The following is a 23,956-nucleotide window of genomic DNA, read 5'->3' on the forward strand; positions in this document are numbered from 1 at the left end:
GGGGCCCTGACGTCACATGCAAACCTGGACCACGCGCGCCCCCGAATATCAGCAGCAACAGCCCGATGAGGAGATCCGACCACGAGACGTGTTTTGAATATTGTCTACCGAGGAATTGAAGATTAAACTCACACTCCTGTTTCTCCAAACATAACTGTGGAAACAGTCGCAACGGTGAACAAAACACACGAGAAAAGTAGCTGGAAATTCTATGTTTTAAGTTAGCCTACATTTTAGTGGCAGTATTGCATTTAGGTGTTCAATGAGAAGCTGGACCAACGCATGAATGTTAAGTATGCAGCGACATTATTATTATCTGCGGGTTTAAAACCGCATTTGATATACTGACATAAAACAAAACTTAAAAATATATGAATTTATTTTCTAAATATTCTGCTAACTTTCTTAAAACAAATAAACATTTAGCATATCGTTCGTTTCGTTGATTTAAAACATTTCCATGTGAATTGAAGTCCATGTGTTACAGTGAGCCCCCTACTGGACATCAGGATATCTTCACATATAGTGTATACATATGAGTTCATATTTGTAATACCCTACAGTTCATAATCCGTTTTTGCCAGTCTAACAAAATGTATAATTTAGGTAGAAAACAACTGACTATAAATATGAAATAAATTTAACAGAAATGCTAATTTTCAGCTATAGAAAAAACGGCTTAGAGTAGGCTATGTAAATGTAATTTTTTTTGTTTGACTGCGAATGTAACGTGTTTCAAACCCGATTCGTCTAATTAGGCACAAAGCGTTTCCATTGGAAATTACCATCATAAAATTGTCCAACATGGACCTGCATTCTTCGGTTAAATGATTTAATCTGCTTCTGTGGAAAATGTCAGAAGAAGAGACTCACAGCACAAATGATTTTTTGCACCTTGCATTAAACTGTGCATTTCATTGTGAATAATTCGCTGACATTTCCAGTTGGTAAAACTTAGAAATGAACGTTCAACTGCCTTAAAATATTGAGTAAACTCAGTTTGAAGATTGTTTCAACTCACAATAGTCAAGACAATTGATTACTTTTAGTTTTACTTTTGAGTTCAAAATCCACTCTTGTCACGACATTTGAAGTTAAGGAGAATAGCCTAAATAAGTTCAAATAACTTAATTGGGCTGTCATGTTTTACAGCGTTCATGCTTCTCCTTAAACTCAGCTGGTTAATTATGTCCATTTTTTTTTTTTGTCATATTTATTCTTAAATATAGCTAGGGGGAATTTTAAAATGCGACCATATTGAATAATTTCGTTTATTTCACACTGAAAATGATTCGGACAAGACTCATGTTGAAAGTGGTGTTGTGTGAATCAGAGTGACCGCGTGTCGAACCTCACCTTTGACTTTGACCTCTAACCCCGCAAAGAAACACATTTAATTTAGGCTACTAAGAACATGTTGGCTCCATGAGGGGGTCAAAAATAGACATCTAGGAGATTGCATGTGGCCAATAGCCTATACGTTTTACGTTTTATTGGTTTTAATCAGTTGACAACCATTTGTCGGCGATTTAAATTCAGTACAAACGGATTTAATGAATCAGGAACAAACAGGCTACTGCGGGAAATAATGGTCGGAATACAATAATAGCCTAACTTTTTCATTTGAAAATAAAATCCATGAACATACATAATGAATTTATCATTTAAGTATATTAATAATGTAGCCTATCATTTTATTTTTTAGTTTAATTGAACATGCAGTCTATCTTGAATATATTCCTTTAATAACCATGCAGAAAGTAAGAAATCACAATCTTTCCCTTTTGTCTTGACCATATTTTCGCACGTGAACACAACCCAAAGCACCAAATCCAAACATGTCAAAGCAGTAAAATTACATAAAATTACTAAAACAAACAAACAAACAAAAAGACAAACAGGGAACATTAATAAAAATCATACTCATAGAGCACTGTAAAAAGCTCATAGTCACTGTAAAAAATATATGATCAATAGGCTAAGTTATGACAACATATGTTTTTGCATTGCTTTAACTCATCAAAATATGTTAAGCAATTTTCAACTTTTATTTTTTATTTTTAGTTATACAAGATTCAACTCGTGTTTTTAAGCCAGTTTAATTAAGATGAAATTACTTAAACATCCAAGTTGATTGTAGCCTACTTAATTTAAGGCAGCAACTTTTTTTTGTTTACAGTGTTCATACCAAAATGTTGCGTTCTCGAGTCCTTATACAGAATATGTGCCGTTGGTACAGGTGATTATGCCACAAAATTATGAATAAAGTCATAAAAAATCTTAGTGGACCCTGTCCCTGTTACATTTACAGTCGCCGTGGGAAACTAACTTTTCTTGAGCTAAAAAGCTCCACAGATTATCAGAGCTATGAAACACCGCCCCCTAGGCTCATTACGTATCCACTCAGTCTCCGCCCACTGTGCTATTAGACAGTTATATTAGTTATTCCGATATATATAGGCCTATATATAAGAAGAGTACATATACTGGAGAATATCACCTCCAAGAAAACCACATTTTGAGCTGTTACAAATCTTACAAAATGTAAAAAAAAACAATGTTACAAAATGACTTATATATAAGAGGGGCGTGTCTCTTCTGATCTCGCGAGAACTCAACTCAACCTCTATCCCCTGTTACTAAAGCAGTGGCAGTGTGGATACTGATAGTTTGCTGCTGTAATCATGCTCAAAGCTGTAAACAAGACCTATCTTAGGCAGTTGGTAAGAAAAACCCGACGAAACGACACATTAACCAGTGCGCACTTTCTTTTAAAGTTGTTATTCTTTCTCGCTGTCCTTTCTAGACACAAATATACCTGGATAAAAAGCTTAGCATGCTGGCTAACTCGCTCATGTAACGTTAGTTAAGCAGGAGTTGTGTAATATGTTACTAAACTGCTATTCTTTTCTATATAGGCTTGTTTTATTGTATTGTTTTTGATATGTGATGGTTAAAACGCAATGTCAAATGTTTGGTTACTTTGCTGACCTATTTTTTCATGGTTATACAACCTCTTAACTAAGCGTTTATGTTAACTTCAACATATTCTCATAGTGTTACTGTTTTTTTTAAGAGCTTTAGACATAAAAGTGTCATGAACATATTCAAAGATCAATATTTAAGGCATTGGTAACGTCAATATGATTAGTTAATAAACGGAGCTAGCTAACTACCTGTCAAGGTTATGCAATATGTAAACAGTGCATTATGAAACCTCCTCACTGTCTTTAACTGATTGACCTACAATGCATTTAAAATGTGACCTACATTGAATTTGATATGTTAATATATTAGGCCAAGACCCTAAGTAGTATCAGATCCCTGTTGTAAATCAGATTTCTAATGACCTCTATGGGCTATAAAACAGTGTTTGGCTGCACTGGCCCGAGTCTGCATTCAATAGTAAGTCACCTTGTATCGGTTATTTGGGTGAAAGAGCCTGGCAGTTATTTATATCATACTGTATCAGATTGACCAAATAGTTTTTTTCTTCTTTCCAGTCTGGTTTGATTCAGAGGTTTCAGAGTACTCTGGTTGTTGCCGAGCACAATAATGACACGCTGACCCCCATCACCCTGAACGCCATCACTGCTGCTAATAAACTCGGCAGTGACGTGTCCTGTTTGGTTGCTGGAACGAACTGTGCGAAGGTATTCTCTCTTCATTTCCATCGGTTTCTGTGTAGCAAGTTGAAAGGCTCTGATTATGGGTTTTTGGACAGGTTGCAGAGCAGTTGTCCAAAGTTCAAGGGGTGAAGAAAATTCTGATAGCTCAACATGCATCCTACAAAGGGTCATTGCCAGGTAAACTCGAGGTTTTGTTCATAAATGTGGAAGTATTTGGTTATTGTGTAAATTAAGTAAAGAACAGTATAAGTGACTTTGGATAAAAGAGTCTATCATATTGAGGAAAGCATGGTATTGAGTGATTTAAATGAAAAACGAAACTCTCTTTCACAGAGGAGCTGACACCCCTCATCTTGGCAACTCAGAAACAGTTCAGTTTCACACACATCTGCGCGGGAGCTTCTGCTTTCGGAAAGGTAAATCTAAGGCCGACGATAAGGGCTGAAAGGGAGATTTCAGAGATTCGATTGTCTTTATCATTGAGCCATTATATGTCTTTTACACACTGTGGGAAAAACAACACCATTGTTACTTTTTATTTGGATGACAAACATTTGTGCAAAACAACATATTTTTTCTTGATCTTTTTATTATTATATTGATTACAAACGTTTATCAGCTTGAACAAAATTTACATTTTTATCTTAAAAAAATAAAATAATTATGACAAACCTTTATCAGAACAAACAAAATTTAATTTTTTTGATTTGAAGACAAACTTTTATCAGATTGTACAAATTTGATGTCCATTTTTTTCTGTATTTTCCGTCCTGAAAAGTATGACCCATGTGAATTGCATAAATCCGAGAAATGTTTTTTTGGGGGGGGATGCTGGTTACTGAATTATGATTGAAATCGTGAAATGGCCTTAATTTTCTAAGTAAACTGCTAAATGTTAAGTTTTCTAATGCATTTATTTCATGCACGGATTGCTACTAATACACTATTAGCATATTAGCCAGGGTTTAAAGCACCAAATGCGAGTAAAAATTTGCGCTGAAACGGTGTTACTCGACACCCTTTTTTTTCTTTTTTTTTAATGAATTTTGGCAATGCATGTTTGTGAGGATGTGATATGAATTAGTGCCATCATCAAATCGCAAATTTTTTGTTTGTCAGCAATGACAAGTTTGTCAATGAAATTTGTCTTGTACAGAAATGTTGTACATCCTGAAAAATGTTATACAAACAAAAAATAGATCAAGGCAAATTTGTTAAATTCATAAATTAGGGTAAATATTTACATTATTTTTGTACAATCTGATAAAAGATCAAATAAAATTGTATGTAAAATTTGTGCAATCATTGTTTTAGTTTTATTATATTTTTAGTAATTTCGTTATGTGCTTTTGTCGTTTCATTAGTTTTACTGCTATTTCGGTTTAAATGATTTTTATTTTAGTTTTATTTATTTCCAGTTAATTCTTTTAGTACTTTTTTAAAATAACTTATTGCTAAGGCTACATTTCTAATTTTCATTTAGTTTTTTCCACTTTTATTTATTTATTTTATTTATTCATTTTAATTTCAGCTTTTTTTTAATTAACAGAAATGTTTTTGATATAGTTAACGATAAAAACCCTGTACATTTGTATAAAGTTCGTCATCAAATAAACAAAACCTATCAACACAAAAATCTGCTAAATACAAAAAAGGAAAACCTGACCACGCCCCCAAACCCCGCAAATATTACAACAAAAGATTATATTAAATTAAAAAAAGATATATCTTATATTGCAATAATACATATTATTGTACCGTAAAATTAAGAAATCGAGTATTTAATAATCATGATAATAATGTATTAAAATACAATATATGTTATAATAAAAGTATTCATAGAATTGTTATTATTATTATTAATAACAATGTTAATAATAATTATTATTATTGTTTTATTTTTATTTTACTGTACAAAAACAGTAAAATTACAAAACTAACTTTTATGGTAATTTCTTTTTTTTTCAAACATTAAACCATCGAGCTTTCATTTTGGAGGGAAACCGCAGAGAGACCTTATTGCTTCTCTTTGTTGACAACAGATTTATAAACGATTCTCATGACAAATGTTGCGTTCCCAAATCCAAATAAGTGACTCAAACACGGCACTTGCAGAGAAGCATTTACTGTGAATGGAAACTGAAAATGAACACAGTGCTGGGCTTTACTCTGAAACATGCAGCGCATCAGACTATACATTTATAGAATTACTATGCATCACAAACTTTTTTTTCAAAACGCACAACATTTCTGTACAGTTTTGCCTTGTTTTGATCTTTTACATTTGCTGACAAACACATTTTTTGTAATAATGCAAAATATATGTCGATTTTTACCTTGATTCTTTTTTTTATTTGTCCATGTGATTGCATCAGTGATTAGTGAAGATGTTTTACTTAATGCAGGATTTTGTAGTTACACTCATTCCGAAGTTATTCGATTATTTCCCAGAGCGAAAAGCACAAATGGGAAATAGATTAGAAACTCTCATACCGCCAAGCCCCTATCAGGCTTCTTACTTTTGGAATTGTGGGAAAAGTCCGTCCTCAATAAGTGCGGCTCTATTATATGCAAGGTTATTTGTCATTCCACAGCCAAACTGTCAGGCAGCAGATCTAATGGTATTTAAATTGAATTGTAATACATTAAACAGTATCTTATGTAGCCTAACCCCAGACCAAAGAGATGTATTAGTCTCAATTTCCTCACTGGCTAAACGTATTTTATTTGATGGATTCTTAAGTGGTGGATTTGGTTTCATTATGTCACTATATAAAACACTTGAATTACCACTATGCAATATTTTTCACCTCTAGACATAACTTAGAGCTCTTTTTCAGACTGCGCGATATTTATTCCGTCTGCGATGCAGGAAGGCCAAAGTTTTCAGACATGGGTTTTGATCAATGCCTGCCGAAATAATGCTATTTCCAAACAAATCAAGTTTGACCGCATCTGCAGATATTAAGGATGTGCATGTTTTAATGGCTTGAACTTATTCAGGAGCTTCAAATGCATCCGGTTGTCTTTAATAATGCCGAGTGTGTATCTTTATTTGTAGAATCTCCTTCCAAGAGTGGCCGCCAAGTTGGATGTGGCTCCCATTTCAGATATCATTGAGATCAAATCTCCAGACACCTTTGTGAGGACCATTTATGCTGGTAAACACACAAACGAATGCACCAGTAGCACTTCCAGATGTACTTGTCAAGAAATGCTTTCAAATAACCTTCCTAGTATGTTCCATATCCTTCTCTTTGTTTAACATGGAGTTTGTGATTTAGGAGTCTGGCCATTGGTTTGCTGCGTGAACGGAGACGCACAGTGATTTACACTGGCTTGAAACAAAGCATATATATATATATATTTTAATCTAAGGGGGACCCTGGAGCCTTTTTGTTCCACTTTGCATGTATTATTTTTCTGTTCACTGTTTCTCATCCATAAACTCTACTGCCATAAATACTTCCCAATTACTCCGGCCACTTTATCTTTGGCAAGCACAGAACACTTGAAATTTATGAGACTTTATTTTATTTTAAGTCACATTAATGTTTTTCGTGAAAAACATCAAATGAAAAGTGCCACTTGTGGTGATTATTTATGTCCGAGGTTTTCAACTGGGGGATCCATATGAAGGTTCTCCAGGGACATTTACTTACCTAAATGTATTTGAAATGTGTTATTGATTTTATACAGAAGTTAAATAGTTAATATCGTGTTATATTTTAGATACAATTTTGTCTGTCAATGAAAATATTACCTATAAAGCCACAGCAGAACTGTTGTGCGTCTCTGAGCAACACACAGCGGTGTTTATTTTCTGGATGAATCCGCGTTTTGAATGAATCGAGCCATTTAACTTACTTCCTGAATGAATCGGCTGTTTGAACTAATCCAATGAATTAATGAATGACTCAATGGCTGCATTTGAAATCGCAAACTTCCCTACTATATAGTAGTATTCACAGTACTCATAAAAGAGTAGGCAAAAAGTACCTGGATGACCTACTACTTCTGGCAAGATGCATATGATGGACACTTTACTGTCCCATGAGGCCACGGGAGAGAATTTATGAATGGCAGTGAAGTGATGCAACTGACGCTGGTATATCACGTGATAATGACAACATGGTGACAGTAGTGTGTCCAGATTACATTCATACTATATAGAACATACTTTTTTAGTGGTTGTGATGCAATTACTTATTCAAAATAAGAACCTACTCAAGAGAGTACCGGTATGTGATTTCCGACGCAGCCAATGACTTACTCATTTAGACATTACCGCCACCTACTGGCAGTTTTAGTTAATTTAATCATTTCATTTAAAAACAAAAAATCATATTTCAATATTAATAAAAATAAAAACCATTAAAGGGATAGTTCACCCAAAAATGAAAATTCTGTCATCATTTACTCACCCTTTGTCACCGTTTCAAACCTGTATGACTTTATTTCTTTCATGGAACATAGAAGATATTTTGAAGAATGTTGGTAACCCAATTATTTTGGTTTACTTTCATTTAATGAAAAAAATACACATTTCTCAAATTATCTTCTTTCATGTTTCACAGAAGAAAGAAAGTCATACAGGTTTGAAACGACATAAGGGTGAGTAAATTATGACAGAATTAATTTTTGGGTAAACTATCCCTTTAATACCCATTCATCTCATGCCATTATTTATGCAATTGTAATTGCTGTTTAAATGCATTCATGCCACCTCTGAGCTCCAGTAAATACGCAGCTGTAAATGTATCTAAATACCAATTCAGGAAAAAATCATGGCATGTTGTCTAATAAATTCTATGTTGAATCAAATCAAATATTTAGCTCTAAAGCTACTGTTTCTAACGTTTATTTGATGCTTTTCTTATTTAACACAATAATGACTTTAAATGATTTTTGGGGGGTAATTTTGCAGCCAAATTTGCATTAACTTTTAATTGCCTGACAAAGAAAAACAAAATCTTGTCACTTCATCTCTTTTCCCATGTTTTCTGGCCATAGGAAATGCCCTCAGCACAGTCAAGTGCAATGAAAGCGTCAAGATCTTCACGGTTAGAGGCACTTCGTTTGAACCAGCGGCCATAGAGGGGGGCAGCGCCTCTTCAGAGGAAGGTACTCAGTCGTTTGATAAAGTTAAACACACTGTTGTTTGTTCATGTTTTTCTTTAAGGTCACGCTGACTTTGATACCACACACAAAGGTTTATAGTATTTAGTGTTGTATATAATCCTCCACTCCGCTGCAAGGTTTTGATGGCCTAGTTTGTTTAAACGTTGACTTTAAAGGGATCATAAAGGGGTATTTTGGAACATCTCGGCATGTTTATTTGGACGGATCCTCACGAGATGTTGTTGCTTTTGCAGTCTCTTCGTCTGCCGCTGCTGGAGTCTCTGAGTGGCTGGAACAAACTCTGACTAAGAGTGACCGTCCAGATCTCGCCGGTGCTAAAACCGTGGTGTCTGGAGGTAAGAACTTTGTACAAGAACCGCAGTTGTCCACTGGACATTCCAGGAAATTGTCTTGATATATACTAATGCATGTTACAAATGTAATAGTTCGGTCTCAAATGCAGCTTCAGCTGTGCTAAAATACATGATATAACAGCATTATAATATGGTTGTGCATGTTCACCTATATATCACTGCACCACACACACATAGAGGCAAATGTTAACCAGTTTGATGTGTCAAGAACTGTATCTTCTAGCAGAGTCACTAATATCTGATTCCGTACAAGGTTTTATCATTTAACATTTTTTTTTAACAACATACAATTTTTTTAAAAGCAATTAAGCACAAACCGTCATATTTTATTGCTTAATCAAAAAAACAAAACAAAAAAAAATCAATAAATTACAATAAACTAAAACCGCTTCCCACAGGGACTACATTATATTTGTGTTTACGTTCATAAATTTAATTTAATCAAATATTAAATATAAAGATTTTATTTAATTGTTATTATATTGTTTTAAGAAGTTTCATTGTATATTTATTGTTATTTAAAATTGTAGCTTTGATTTTTATGACAATAAATAAATACAACAAAATAAATGTATAAAATCTAAAAATGATACCATGTGCTTTTACGTTTTAATGAAAACATGTTCCTTTTTTACTTTATAGACAAGCAGTTTTATAAAAAGCAATATAGCTCAAACTCTCATACTTTATTGCTAAATCAAAGAAAAACAACATCAATAAATTACAATAAACCAAAACCGCTTCCCACCGGGACTACATCATCTTTGTGTTTATGTTCATTGTGTCATAATGTTGGGTATCCCCTTGAAATTTCTCTAGGCTATTTTTTTTGCTCAGAAAATCAATAGTAAACTGAGACTGTATCGATCCTACTGGACTCATAACCTTGTCAGTAATTTCATATTTCATGCCCATCTGCCGTCTCTTTGTCATAACAGGGAGGGGCTTGAAGAGCGGCGACAACTTCAAACTGCTCTACGACCTCGCCGACCAGCTGAACGCAGCCGGTACGGTGTTTGTTTTGTCCTAATCATTGATTTGAACCTAGATTCTTTGTTTAGTGTTCATTTTTAATCAAGCTATTTAAAGAAATATGAATTTAAAATGAAACCACCACTTTTTTATCGTAGTTGGTGCCTCCAGAGCCGCAGTTGATGCTGGTTATGTACCAAACGACATGCAGGTTGGACAGACTGGAAAGATTGTGGCTCCTGTAAGTACCAAGACCGGAAACCAGTTGTCTTATTTCTCAGTCTGTCCTACAGTCCTTCATTTGCACTAATTGCCTCTACAGAGGGAAATTCTTCTCAAAGTTCAACACTAGTTGATAAACCCACCAGGGTTTCAGACTGATAAACCATCTTGACTTTGATTACAGCAATATCTAATTGTTGTTTCTGTTTGAATCCAGAAAGATGGATCCGTGTTGCCCTTTAAAAGGGTTAATTTTCCATTATCCGCTCCGAGTGGGACGTCCCCGCTGTCATTATCCACACATTAGCAGAGCTTTGAGGCGTTGTGATGTAGTTAATGGCATATTCCGGCTTGTAAATGATTTAGCAGAGCCATTAGTGGAGCTGCGCACCGCACAGGTCCGCCCTGAGCTCAAACCAGGCAAATCAGCCCCAAACCCAATTCTCCAAATGTTTTGACAAGCTTGTCAAGCGTAACCCGACCATTGTGCATTAGTATTCACCCTGAACAAGTCCCGAATGAGTTCTACCAGTGAAATGAACTCGAGTCAAGATGGATGAGGGTTGTTTTGGGTCGATTGAGTATGTCTTTTGTGGTTAATTGTAATCTTTTAGCCCTCAGGGTGATGGTTTGATGACTAGATATACGTGGTTTGGAGGTTTTTGTTGCTTTTTTGTGTGAAAAACTCAAGTTTAAGGATGTGCACCATGTCGCTGCAACTATATAAATGACATGAAGCTGTTTTCACTATAGTCTATGGTTATATATAACTATTCAACCCTGTTATCCAAAAAAAAAAATGATCAAAGAAATATTTTTCTTTAATTAATTGTAAATATAAGTTTATCAATAACTACAAACCAACATTTGGTCTCAAGGTAGCTAGTGCCTACTGTATAACAGCTTAATTTGGGCTACATTTTCAGCCGTTACTTGCAACCTTGTTAGTCATTTGGCACCCCCCAACAGTGTCACCAATTTTGCATGTTATATTGTTTATTGTTTGGGAAAAAAAGAGAAAGAAAGATTTCCCAAGGTTTGGTAACAGGGCTGCAAAAATGAGTTCCTACTGTATGACAGCTTAATTTGGGCTAAATTTTCAACCCTGTTTCTTGCAACCCTGCTAGTCATTTGGTGTTTTTTTTTCCTCTAGTGTCACCCATTATGCATTTAAAAAAAAGAGAAAGAAGAATTTCCCTAATGTTGGTAACAGGGTTGCAAAAATTGCGATGATCATTTAAAAAAAAAAAAAAAAAAAAAAAAAAAAGAGTTTTTTTTAAATAATTTTTATTGGTTATATATTATTCAAAGTTTCAAACCAGTATTTAATATTTAGTTTGCTATTGTAATATTTAGTTTTTATTCATTTTCTAAACATTAAGAACCATCTTTCACAGAGCATTTGTTGATAAATAAATAAAACATCATGGTAAATCTCCCAGATATTCAGCCCCTATTTTGTGGAAAGTGCCGACTTCCATAATCTCTCATATTTTTCTATTTCATGCGGATCGAAACCTTTAGTAAAAAATTCATGTAGTGCAGGACTTGATTTGATTGAATCATTAAGCTGATATTTTTGGTTCAGCCTATGTTGCATCAGCAGATAAAATGTTTTAGAAATTACATTTTTGATGAATGATTTTTTTTTTGTGTGGAAAATCTTTCATCAAAAGTTATTGGCTTTTAGATGCTTTGTACCAATTATCCGGTAACTCGAAAGTCGTTAGCGAACTTTTGTCCACCACCCACTGCAAGCTCCCCCATCGTCTGGATATTGAGATGTTTGCAGGTCTCCATCACTTCAGCCCTGCCCTCTCTCTCCTCCTCCTGGCTTTTAGAGCTCCGGCTGGCTGGCCGCGTGTTCACAAATTGAAGCGGTGGCCCCCGGGAGAGCGCCACAGCCACATTAAACTGCACTGAAATATTCATGGAGCAGTGCATTAAGCTGAGAGCCACTGATGTAGCACTCCCTCGGGAGAAGGGTGGAGGCGAGGGGGGAGTCCTGCCACATCCCCCAAGCACTCCTCTTTTGAGTAATTGTGAGGATGTTGTGGCCTGTGCTCTGGGACGGGAGGTCAGCGGAGCGCTTCCGAGCCGATGCTGAGAGTCTACCTTTGTTAGCGTAACACGAGGCGATGCTAAATTGTTGAAATTCTGAACACGCAAGCAAGAATCTAGTTCTTGATTTTTAGGAACTAGCCTCGTTTACACCAAGTGCTGTTAAGTCAAACATGGCACACACCATATTGTTGCTTGGGGTGTCAATCAATCAGTCGTGTGCAATGTGCATAACATGACTCTGAACGCATATTAAATGAGCTTCCCCTTCACAAGTGATTCATAAATGCCTAGTTTTGCATATAAATCGAGAGTAATATGATTTGTTAGGTAAATGAAAAATATAATTTGATTTGTGTTACATCTCTTAATGTTAAATGTTTAGAAAGCGATATTATTTTAAAGTCAAATGCATTTAATATATATATATATATATATATATATATAGTACTGTGCAAAAGTCTGTCATGTTAGTATTTTCAATATTTTCATTTCCAAACTTTTTTTTTTTGCCATTAATTGTAAAAATTCAGTGAGATTTTTGTATGCACAAGGAGTCTGACAACAGCCGGCGCTCCACGCAGAGATTTGATCTCACTATCATTAGCATATATACAGTGTACGTACGTATTTGAACATATATATGTATATATATGTTTTGTTTTTAAATAAATATATGCACAAAAACACCTAATTTAGATTTCATGACACTTTTTGACCCCATGTATTAAATGGGCTGTTTGCCACTGTACCTTTTAATATTTATGTAAGTGAATACTGAATAGGCAGTGAAATGCAAATATATTAATGTGTTCGGGGTTCAGCGTCATAAACGTGATGTTATTTCAGAAGAGCAAGGAACTGTTGATTTTGTATAATTTTAATACTTTTCTTGGTTACTCTACAGGAGCTGTACATTGCAGTCGGCATCTCTGGCGCTATCCAACATCTCGCTGGAATGAAAGATAGCAAGGTACAGTAACAGTTAGTAATGTATGTCAAAATATACACACTAAGAAGATCTCCTTTTCTGTAGTAATATCCTCAATTAGAGAAAGCCCACTCACGAGAAGAGGTCTTCAAGAGTTTCCCGATTGTGCCGAGTTAACTCTCTCTTAAGTGTGACGATGTATTGGGATGGAGTGTTTTAAAAGCGATCTGGAGTAGCTTTTTACCTGCATCCATAATTCATCTGCATTTTCTATTCTGCATCTTACAGTTTCTCATAGCACTGCTTAACAATCTGCCAGAGCGTCCATCACTAGCATCTTCCTCCATATGTTCATACAGGAACATCCTCCTCACGCTGATTAGATATTTACAATAATATTGTGTTGGCATTTTTTTTGTTAGAAAGTTACCACTGCACTTTTCTGGGAATTATATTTTTATGTTAGCTTATGGAGACTGTAGTTAATCAGTGCTCAACCCACCATGCAGTGTTTTTTTGCGATCTAGCCCACCACGCTAAATAATTTACTTATTTGTTTTACAGACCATTGTTGCCATCAACAAGGACCCAGAAGCCCCTATTTTTCAGGTGGCTGACTATGGCCTAGTGGCAGATCTGTTCAAGGTAAGAGTCCTAGTTGGAGTCATGGCCTAGCGGTTAGCGAGTTGGGGTGTTCAGGTGGCACAAGTTTGAATCCAATTGTATTTTTACTTTAATGTTTTTTATTTTTTATTGTAACTGCCTATAATCATTCAGATTAAGAATTTATTTATTGATGTTTTGAGTTGTTGATTTTATAGGTAACAACCTAATTATTTAGATTAAGAATACATTTAAACTAATTGATTAATTGCAACTATTTGACATGAATGATGACATATCTTTACCATCATAAAGGTAAAACCGCATGAAAATAAACAAAAAAAGTGTTAATTTTGACACTGATGTGATGCCGTTTCTACAACTCATTTCATCAATAAAAGCAACAAAAATGCTTAAAGGGTAACTCTCGCCAAAATGCAATCTAGGGTCTTTTTGTGAATCTACCCAAGGCGAACTCTCGTTTAAAAGCATAATTAGAATGGAAACGCCACTTTTAAGTTTGACCGTATTTTTTTTTTCGGTCAAATTTCCTTTTGAATGGGAGAGCTAGGGGCACTTCTATGATAGCATCAAAAATCGCTATTTTTAAAACACTAAGAAGGGTCGACACAACATGAAACTTTGCTCGAAGTATCACCAGGGGCTCTACACATGAACTCGAGCATTGAGAACATTGTTTGTGTACACAGTTTACTAAAAAGAAAGATTTTGAACAACTCACTGTAGCTGTGTCCGCCGCCATTTTGTCAGTCAAAAATAGTCGATCTCCGAATGTGAATGAACTGACTCTGAATTTTAGTGTTGTTTCTTATATGAGGATCCTTTTTCAAATACAAGGTCAATATTGATTTTCACTAACGACAAAACAACAACTTATCGTGAATTTATATTGAACGATTAGCTTTATGAGCTTTCCATCTTTACTCTCCTCCCTGTTACGTTGCATTCGGAGATCGACTATTTTTGACTGTCAAAATGCCGGCGGACACAGATAGCTACAATGAGTTGTGCAAAATCTTTTTTTATTAAACTCTGTTTACACAAACATTGTTCTCAATGCTGGCGTTCATGTGTAGAGCAACTTGGTGATACTTCGAGCAAAGTTTCATGTTGTGTCGAACCTTCTTAGTGTTTTAAAAATAGCTTCAAAAGGCAATTTGACTGAAAACGAAAATATGGTCAAACTTAAATGTGGCGTTTCCTTTCTAATTATGCTTTTAAACGAAAGTTCGCCTTGGGTAGATTCACAAAAATACCCTAGGTTGCATTTTGGCGAGAGTTACCCTTTAAAATAATGTGCCCAACTCCTCAGGAGAGAGAAGAGAAGCCTTTTGCCATTTGACACTCCAACTAAGGATAAAGTATACGTAACAAGAAAGATACAATCTTCTTCCTCTAAAACACAAATCTCATTAGCACAAAAGATCCTCATCAGGTCATCAGAGACATTTTAATCCAGTGCCTCGGACAATCAGCAGGACCGTTTGTGTTTAATATTAATAGCGCTGTAAATTTCGAATGACCTGGTATTAATTTCTTCAGCCAACCCAGTCTACAACCAAAACCAGACAGACTCAAAAAAAAAAAAGCTGTCCCATATTTCTTTTAAATTTTGCAGGGCGCATTATTCCACCTACTGGAAAGTGTGCAACTTCTGAATTAATCAGTGGCGACTCCTGGCTCCGACTAGAAGCCTTATACACAACTACTTCTCTCTTTCAGAGCAGAAAAGTAATTGATAGTAAGCACAAGCGTGTGGGTGTAGTTTTTCACCTTTATTTTCAGTCTCCTCTCACCAGAGCTTTACACGGCCGGCTGCGCGCCATAGTTCAAGGTGGCACACACACTCCCGGTGCCAGAGGGCTGCCACACACACCACATCCATCTGTTGTTGGCGTTTACTTTGCGTAACGCTATCATCATTTATTGCCCTGTCGTTCATCTTTTATTCAGGCGGTGCGTGCTTGACACAGGCGTGCAGGTAAACTGTGTAAAAGTGATTGCCGACGACGGGCAGCGCTGGCGACTCTCGGATCAGTTTACATACGGTCACTCCTCAGATAACTGATTAAAATGTATGGGCTTTCTCCTCCTTCCTTAGATTGAAAAGTGAGCCGGGGACATATTGGGGTGATGATATAGTTTTTCAGGATGCTCTGGAATACAGGAGCATATCGGTTTTGGATGAGAACCTTCGACATATAGGAACAGTTCAGGTTTCTCTCAAATGACAACCACCTTGCTAGGGTGCTTATTAAACACTAGAGAAAACTTTAAAGAGTTGGGTTAGTTTGAAATCTAGTCGTACACTGCCCGGCCAAAAAGTTGTTGTTTGGATTTAAATAGGCAAATGCTTAAGAGTCTATGATTGGATCATTATTGCAGTGATTATTATGTTTCTAGCATGTTATATGTTTGACAACAGTTCTTCTAACCTTATTGATGGAGTGTGTAACTTCTTAAACCATGAATTGTGGGATTCATTGAAAGTCTTTGGGATGTGCTGGACTAGACTTTACAAGATCTTAACCAAAAATTGATGCACCTCTTGATGGAAATAAATGTTGTGATGTTTTTCCATCAAGAGGTGCATACATTTTTGGTCAAGATCTTGTATTGTCAATGCAAGAGTCCAGCACTCTGTAAAGTCTCCTCCAGCACATCCCAAAGACTTTCACTGAATCCTCCAATTCAGTGTCTTCCTACATGGTTGTTTAAGAAATAAAAAGCTACACACTCCATCAATTAGGGTTAGAAGAAAGGTTGCCAAACATATAACATGCTAGAAACATAATCAGGCAGATGCTTATTGCAGTGATTATTGTGTTTCTAGCATGTTATATGTGTGGCAATAGTTCTTCTAACCCTAATTGATGGAGTGTGTAGTTTTAAACAAACCATGCAGGAAGTCATTGAATTGTAGGATTCATTGAAAGTCTTTGGGATGTGTTGAAGTACTGGACTCTTGCATTGACAATACACGATCTTGACCAAAAATTGATGCACCTCTTGATAGAAATAAATGTTGTGATGTTATTTCCATAAAGAGGTGCATACATTTTTGGTCAAGATCTTGTAAAGATCCTAAAGACTTTAAATGAATCCATCAATTCAACTTCCTGAATTCAACTTCCTACATGGTTGTTTAAGAAGCTACACACTCCATCAATTAGGGTTAGAAGAACTGTTGCCAAACATATAACATGCTAGAAACACAATAATCCCTGCAATAATGATCCAATCATAGACTCTTAAACATCTAAATCCGAACAGCGACCTTTTTTGGGGGCCTGGCAGTGTACGATTAGATTTGAAACTATATCAATACATCAGTCATGGTTGATTTACTCTCTCTGTATTCTTTTCTAGGTTGTACCCGAGTTGACTGAAGCCCTGAAAAAGTGAGACAACTCAGTAAGATGGTACTCACTGCCTTAAGAAGCTCTGAGCTGACGCTCCATCCATCTCTTGAGTGGGATTTTACTCCAGAACACCCATGTACTTCAGCTAATGTAGACAGCAAACCACTTCTTTTAATAAAAGAATTCAGTGACACGTGTGCTCGAAAGTTTTCTGTTTTACAACTTGGTGTTTTAACATAATTGTTGCTGTAGACTCATACAGGGTTGTCAAATTCTGCTCCCGAGGTTACCTTCAACCCTAATCAAACACCTAAACCAGCTAATCCTGGACACCCCTGCTGTATACTGACCTCAATTATCCAGCAGTTGTGATTGGCTGTCTTGTGATGGTCTTTCCATATTCTATTTCATCTATTGGTGGACGTAATTTGCTGTATTTTAATATTGTATTTTAACAAGGTAGCTATGTGGCCTTGGATGTTCAATAAAACTATCCAATAAATATACTCCTGCTTTTACTCATTTACAAATGACTAGTATACTGGATATTTTGGCATTCTGTTCTGCAAAACAGAACACCTTTGTGGACATCCTTTCTCCTACAACAAACTAGACAAACAAAATGAATTGACCAACTTTTAATTGCTTGACAATCTCTCCCATTATCAGTTTATAAAATCCCTTGTCGATAACACAGGATTAATTTGCCTCAGTCGGAAAGCAGATAGATCTTTTCAAAGGCTCATGCTGTTGGGATGGGGGTAAAGGTTTGGGGTTATGACAACAATTTAACCATAATTTCTCATAAAAATCTTCTAATACTGTATACCTGAAATGTTCGCTTCTCGTTTGCTCTCGGTTTTAAAAATACTTGTTTAGCACTTTTTTTTTCCTCGCATAGAATTTGAATACAAACATCAGCATCAGTAATGTAAGAAAGGCAAAGGTAAGAAATTTGGCTGAATCACACAGCTTGACACATTTGAACACGGATCAAATGTAACCCTGCAGCATTGGGGGGGGGGGAAGGACTGTACATTGTGTGTCAGTTACATTTCGTACAAATAAACAAATCAACAAATAAAAACTCCCTCCCACGCCACCCTGAATGAGAACACATAAGTCTTCCAGCCACACTCTGATATTGGTCTACCGTCTAAAAGAGTGTGTCTTTGCTGGTTTCATACACCACTCGCCCAACAGACACACTGAAATTCCTGAAGAATCTTCCAATGATGGCTCCCGAAGTACCTCTCCCTGACTCCTTGGAAGGTTGTGCAATTTCGGCAGGAGTGGCACACTTTGAGTGCTCTTGCAGAGTTGGAGAAGGAGAGAGAGAGAGAGAGAGAGAGAGAAATGTGCATCTGTAAGGAGGAACATTGCATGAGGTGGGTAGCAGAGGGCATTATCCTCATGTCACTTCCTGTGCCCCTTTCTGAGAACATGAAACCTGGGAGTATAGTGCTGTTCAACACAGAGAGAAAGACAAATTGGCTGTGTCCGAAACAAAAAACAACTCCTGCCCAATCACTCAATGTTTGTACGAAGATACACCCTAATTCCTCAGGGTTCCTCAAATCCAGCCCTGGAAAACCAAGAGTTTAGCTCAAACCCTGATACCACATACCAGGATTTTACCACCATCAGCCCAAACTTTTCTTCTTGGTTAACCATTCCAATCCGTGCCCATCCAGCCTAGTCGTTATGGATATGGTTTCATTTTTCCATTCTGGGGCTCTATGGAATGTAATACAAATGCGTCAGTCATTGCCTTTGTAACACAAAAGTTTACATATGGTATGAGATGTAAATAGCGACCCCGTTATGGAGGATAATCAGACATTTCTATTATTAACTTGTGTTTACTTTAGCGTGCTTGGCCAGGTACATAGAAACTGGTAGACAGGCAACAGACAAGTGACCAATCCTGAGTGGCGACGTCACTACACACATTCTACCAGCACGGTTGGCTAACCATGCTGAGAATCCCGGGACAAGAACAGTTGGTAATTGTGCCATGCCAAACCAAGTGGAAATATAATTTTAACAGTTCCTTACCGTTCTTAGAACCATTCAGCTTGACGGAAAAGTGGCTTTTGATTAGAGTTGAGACAGGGCCAGATTTGAGGAACGTTGGACATTGGACAATTGGACAACTCAGTCTTAGATTGTTCAAATACAATTACATTTTCCAAACTGCCATGAAACTAATCAAGTCGCCCAAAGGCTGACCGAAACTTAAAGCTGGAATATGCCAAGATTTTTGCTCCCCGATTTCCATTCTGGACTCGTTAAAGCAAGTTGCAGAAAGTCAGTTTGTGTGTGATCAGTTTGATGCGCAGTTTATTTTCTGAAAATATTTACAAAGCCAAGTGAATGATACTTAGGGCCAGATTAGCGTGAGAGCGCAATCCCATAAAAGCACAGATGGGAGTGGAAAGTTCTGCGCGTGACTGACTGACGACGTGTACATTAAAGAACACAGCCGGATAATTTCCATAATGCCCAACACAATCTACCAAGAGCAGCGCAAATTAGTGTCTGATTTAAGACATGCTTTTTGGGGCGGTAAATAATGGCGCAAATACCAGTAAAGTGGCGAGCGCAAACCTTAGTAAATCACTTTGTATGATTCATTTAAATACCCTCCTCCCATAAATTTTATATGTGAAAGGGAAACTCCCACAAATGCATATGCAATAAGCTCAGCCGCAAAAATAGCTGTTCACGCCTTTTCAGTGTCTTTAGTAAATCCAGACAGTAGTTTTTTAATGCCAAAAGAGGGTTTGCGCTGACGCAAGCTTCTAGTAAATCTGGCCCTAAGCGTTTTAAAATCTGTTCAGATCTTAAGTCGTGCAGTGCATTCCACCACACGACGGGACATGAATCTGGTGAAAAGAAGCAGGGGTGTCCAATCCTGCTCCTGGAGAATTACCTTCATGCAGGGTTTTAGCTCCAACCCTTATCGAACACTAAAGAACCAACCAAACCAATCGTTTCTGGATTACTTAAACTACAGGAATGTGTGTTGGAGCAGATTTGGAATCAAACTCTGTAGGAAGGTGACTCTCCAGGAGTAGTGTTGGTCCTGAGTCATTTACATTGATTCAGCAACTACTAATCTAGTCTAGTCACACTCTTTCAAGTAGACCGGATGTTCCACAAACACTGGAATCGGATATGCCTTGATGCCTTCCTACCTCAGAAACTGCCAGTGAAGGCACCATTTTCAGTTTTCGGACACAGCCAATGAGTAAGTGATATAGAGAGAGAGGCCAAGAGAGAGGCTGCTTCAGCTGGTGTTGGTGGTTACTGTCCCACAATTCATGCTTTATGTGTCCGGTATATGGCTCAGTGGAGTATCTGCCGGCTCCATAAGCCTGTACTTCTCCTCCAGAGATGGCTCGGTCCCCTGCAGGTGAATTAGTGGCTTGGTCTGGAATACACCCAGACTTTCCTGGTTTCTCCTGTTGTATATGTTCACCCTGTGCTCCAGTTCTGGACTGGCCTTCACTGACCCTGCCGGACTGGGCAATTTAAGGTTGACCGGGTCCACCCTGCCTTTCTGCGCTAGGCAGGAGTCCTCGGACAAGGAAGAGAGCAGCTCTTTGACCACCGCTCTGGGGTCGTGGACACCCGGTTGCGTCCCGAGGGTCAAAGGGCTGCAGTATGGAGGAGGGCAGCAGCGCTGGCCACTGTAGTCGGAGGTGGAGGCCTCCCGAACGGTAGAGCTGCAGTCAGTTGTGGAGCCCAGCGTGTGGCTGCTGATGCTGTGCTGCCGGGCCGTGAAGCTGCAGCTCGACCGGGACATGGTCGTGCTGGATGCTTCACTTACAGAGCTGCCCGTGCGCTCTTGGCCACTTCCCGGGCCGTCTGCACTGACGAGGGAAGGCGGCAACTGGTTGGGGTTGGTGGGAAGGTGGACATCGATGGCTGCTGTGGTTATGACACGAGCACCAGGGTCGGGCACTCCGATGTCTGCATGTACAACAGATTGCACAACTTAGAGAATGAGGGCCATCCTAAATATTTAAGCATCATTGACAGTGGTCAACTGATATATCAGCCAGACCGTTTGGCATTTCAATATTAATTGAGACGATTAATTGAATTTCAAGTAAAATTTGTACAAATGTTTGGTTTCAGTCATCTCATGTTTAACTTTTTAAATTATATTCTTGCATACTTATGTTTATTTACTTATAAATACAGTATATTTCAACATTTCATGGGTCATGAGCCACATTGCCATCCAAATGTTGTCACTGGCCATTGAAAAAATGAGTTGACCACTAATTTAGATGCATGCATCCAATTCATGCAGGAAAAGGTCAATGCACGTCCTGATTTTGCAGAGTTAGACACGTTCCTGGGTCAACATATTTTGTTGATCCTGGGACAACATTCCTGTCTAAAAATGTAATCCTAACCAGGGGCTTTCACACCAGGTAGTTATAGGAACTTGGTTCTAGGAACTTGCCTAGAGCCATTTTCCTGTTTGCATTCTCACCGCCAGTAGGAACTCTGAAGTGACGTAAACCACGCTTGATGTTGTGACTTTTATTTTGATACCGTGGCGGACATTTATTTTGAAGGCACCAAGAACGCCAGAGCCTGAGCACACAGCGCTCCCTTTCTCTATCTTCATTAGTTTACAATCTGTTTAACAGTCGTGTCGAATACGTTATTAGATGGAACTGTTACACATAGAAAGTAGACAGTATATGAAAAAGTATTATAGCTTTTGCCATGTGGTTGATGCCTAATGTTGCAAACTGAGCAGAAATACAAGTTTCGCTTGGTCCCTTCAAAGTTGACTTGGATTTTCTCCATAGCGTAAAGGCTGAGAGGTCCATCTATCACTGTTTTCCATGTTCGTAGAGTTAGTTTGTGGAGTAAATATATAGGCTATAATCTGTGTGTTTACACAGCTTTGTTCAGGTGCTGGCGTTTTGCATGCGTATCAGCGTATATTAACGTCACTGGTAGTTTCTATTGTGCTGGTAAAGACCCTACTCTTGGGGGAACTAAATGAGCTCCTACTTCAAAGGAGTTCCTAGAATTAAAATCATTCCCAGTTCTTGCGGTACGAATACAACAAAAAACGGTTCTAGGAACTATGAAAAGGTTCCTCCGGTGCAAAAGCCCCTCATATCCCTACCTCTAAACCCAACTCAACCCATAACAGGGAAATGATAGGAGAATAACACTGATATAGAAGCACCTAACCCTGGTTGTAAGCCTAAACTTGACATGAACTGTAAAAATCTGATTGGTTGATGGGAATGTTGATCCAGGAACATGTTTCACTTGGTGAAATCGGTATGCCAGTAAACGCATAATGCAATTGACATGCAAAAATTATATGCATAGATCAAACCTAAAAATAAAAGATACATAATAAAACACTGTATAATCAAAAAGAATCATAATGTAAACACATATAATCAAAATATAATAAAAAAACCTTAAGAGTCTTACCGCTACTTGGCTCACTGTAATACTGACTGATGTAGTTATTCATATCATCATGAACACTCTCTGAAACAGAACAAAAGTAAGTCCATCACAACATCATGTGATCTGATGATCCCAAAACCAACAAACCTAATAAGCTCTTTTCCCTAAAGAAATTTGAAAGGTTTTCTGATCATTTTTCTCATTTCGCAGCTTTATAATGGGGCTTAAACTAGTATTTATAACTATGTAGTGAAGCGTGCTACTGTGTAAGCAATGCATTAACGTTCTGAATCTGGCCACCCTTGTCTTCTGCTTGGCCTCCTGACCCATAAAGAGTCTGTCTGAAGTGGTTGTGGCTGTAGAAGCAGCGGAGGTCATCGGCTGGGCAGAAGCTCTTATGATCCGCCTGGCAGAGCGAGGAGTCGACTGCACTCTAAGTGCCATCCGCACATCTCTGGAGACGAGACCCAACTCACAGCGCCTTTTTAAATTCATTTTTCCTGTTTAAAATATTCATCAAACGGAGGCTCGGGAAGAGATGGGGAGCTGACTAAAACACCAGGAAGATAATCCCAGCTGAATAAATAACACATGAGGACGAAGACGACCACACACACTTAACTTCTTCCAGGGAGAAAAGAAAAGAAAGAGTTAATATGAAATCATATTCTTCAAAGAAAAACATTTCTAAAATGTACAATTGTAATCATTGCTTTTGCCAAAATACCATTTTGATTTACACCAGGCTAGAATATGTATGTGAGGTCTGCCTTCATGTCCTTAAATCTTAATTTATGCCTTGTTTTCCAGGAAAAATATCCAGACATCATTAAAACAAGATGCATTCAAGTCGGAAGAAAAATGTGAAGACTTCATATTTTCAGTTAAGTTTATCTTATTGGCAGTTTTTTCTTGTTTTTAAAAATGTCACAAAATGTTACATTTATGTTTGAAACGAAACAGTGTTTCAGGCTTCCTCTCAAATCTTAATCATTTTACGAAGTCGTTTTATTTATTTTTGGTGTCTCCATCCAGTATTTCAGGAATCCGGTTCCTGAAACTAAGCAGACTTCTGAGGGCGATGATTCAACATGATCATGTCACGCAGGATCTCTTTGCGGTCGCTCGGCGCAGTAAATTCTCATCTGAACCACAGCGGAGATAAAAGAGACCTCGCTCTCGCTGAACTCTGAAAGGTAG

At 37.4% G+C, this 23,956-nt stretch overlaps 2 protein-coding genes across 5 annotated transcripts in view; one reads left to right on the forward strand and one right to left on the reverse strand.

Moving 5' to 3' along the window:
• Positions 1-2,444: 2,444 nt before the first annotated feature.
• On the forward strand, positions 2,445-17,814 carry etfa (electron transfer flavoprotein subunit alpha). Of its 2 annotated transcripts, XM_079858795.1 has the most exons (13): positions 2,653-2,723; positions 3,298-3,405; positions 3,504-3,653; positions 3,725-3,806; positions 3,963-4,045; positions 6,691-6,790; positions 8,643-8,753; positions 9,005-9,106; positions 10,063-10,131; positions 10,255-10,337; positions 13,287-13,352; positions 13,875-13,955; positions 17,304-17,814. In XM_079858795.1, exons 2-13 carry the CDS (start codon positions 3,346-3,348, stop codon positions 17,337-17,339), a joined length of 1,023 nt encoding a protein of 340 aa, XP_079714921.1. In that variant the 5' UTR covers positions 2,653-2,723; positions 3,298-3,345; the 3' UTR covers positions 17,340-17,814. The 2 variants fall into 2 exon arrangements, with proteins under 2 accessions (XP_079714922.1, XP_079714921.1); XM_079858796.1 differs by lacking the exon at positions 3,298-3,405 and having other exon boundaries at positions 2,445-2,723.
• A 1,743-nt stretch (positions 17,815-19,557) lies between these two features.
• The window catches only part of tmem266 (transmembrane protein 266), an 85,464-nt gene continuing 81,065 nt past the window's right edge, over positions 19,558-23,956 (reverse strand). For all 3 annotated transcript variants that reach the window (XM_079858784.1, XM_079858785.1, XM_079858783.1), the window contains 2 exons: positions 22,778-22,837; positions 19,558-21,274 (listed from right to left, as the gene is read on the reverse strand). In XM_079858784.1, coding sequence (XP_079714910.1) covers positions 20,628-21,274; positions 22,778-22,837 — 707 coding nt within the window. In that variant the 3' untranslated portion in view covers positions 19,558-20,627. The remainder of the gene's footprint in view (positions 21,275-22,777; positions 22,838-23,956) is intronic.

The sequence above is a fragment of the Squalius cephalus genome (genome assembly GCF_949319135.1).
Source record: "Squalius cephalus genome assembly, chromosome: 23".
NCBI lineage: Eukaryota > Metazoa > Chordata > Actinopteri > Cypriniformes > Leuciscidae > Squalius > Squalius cephalus.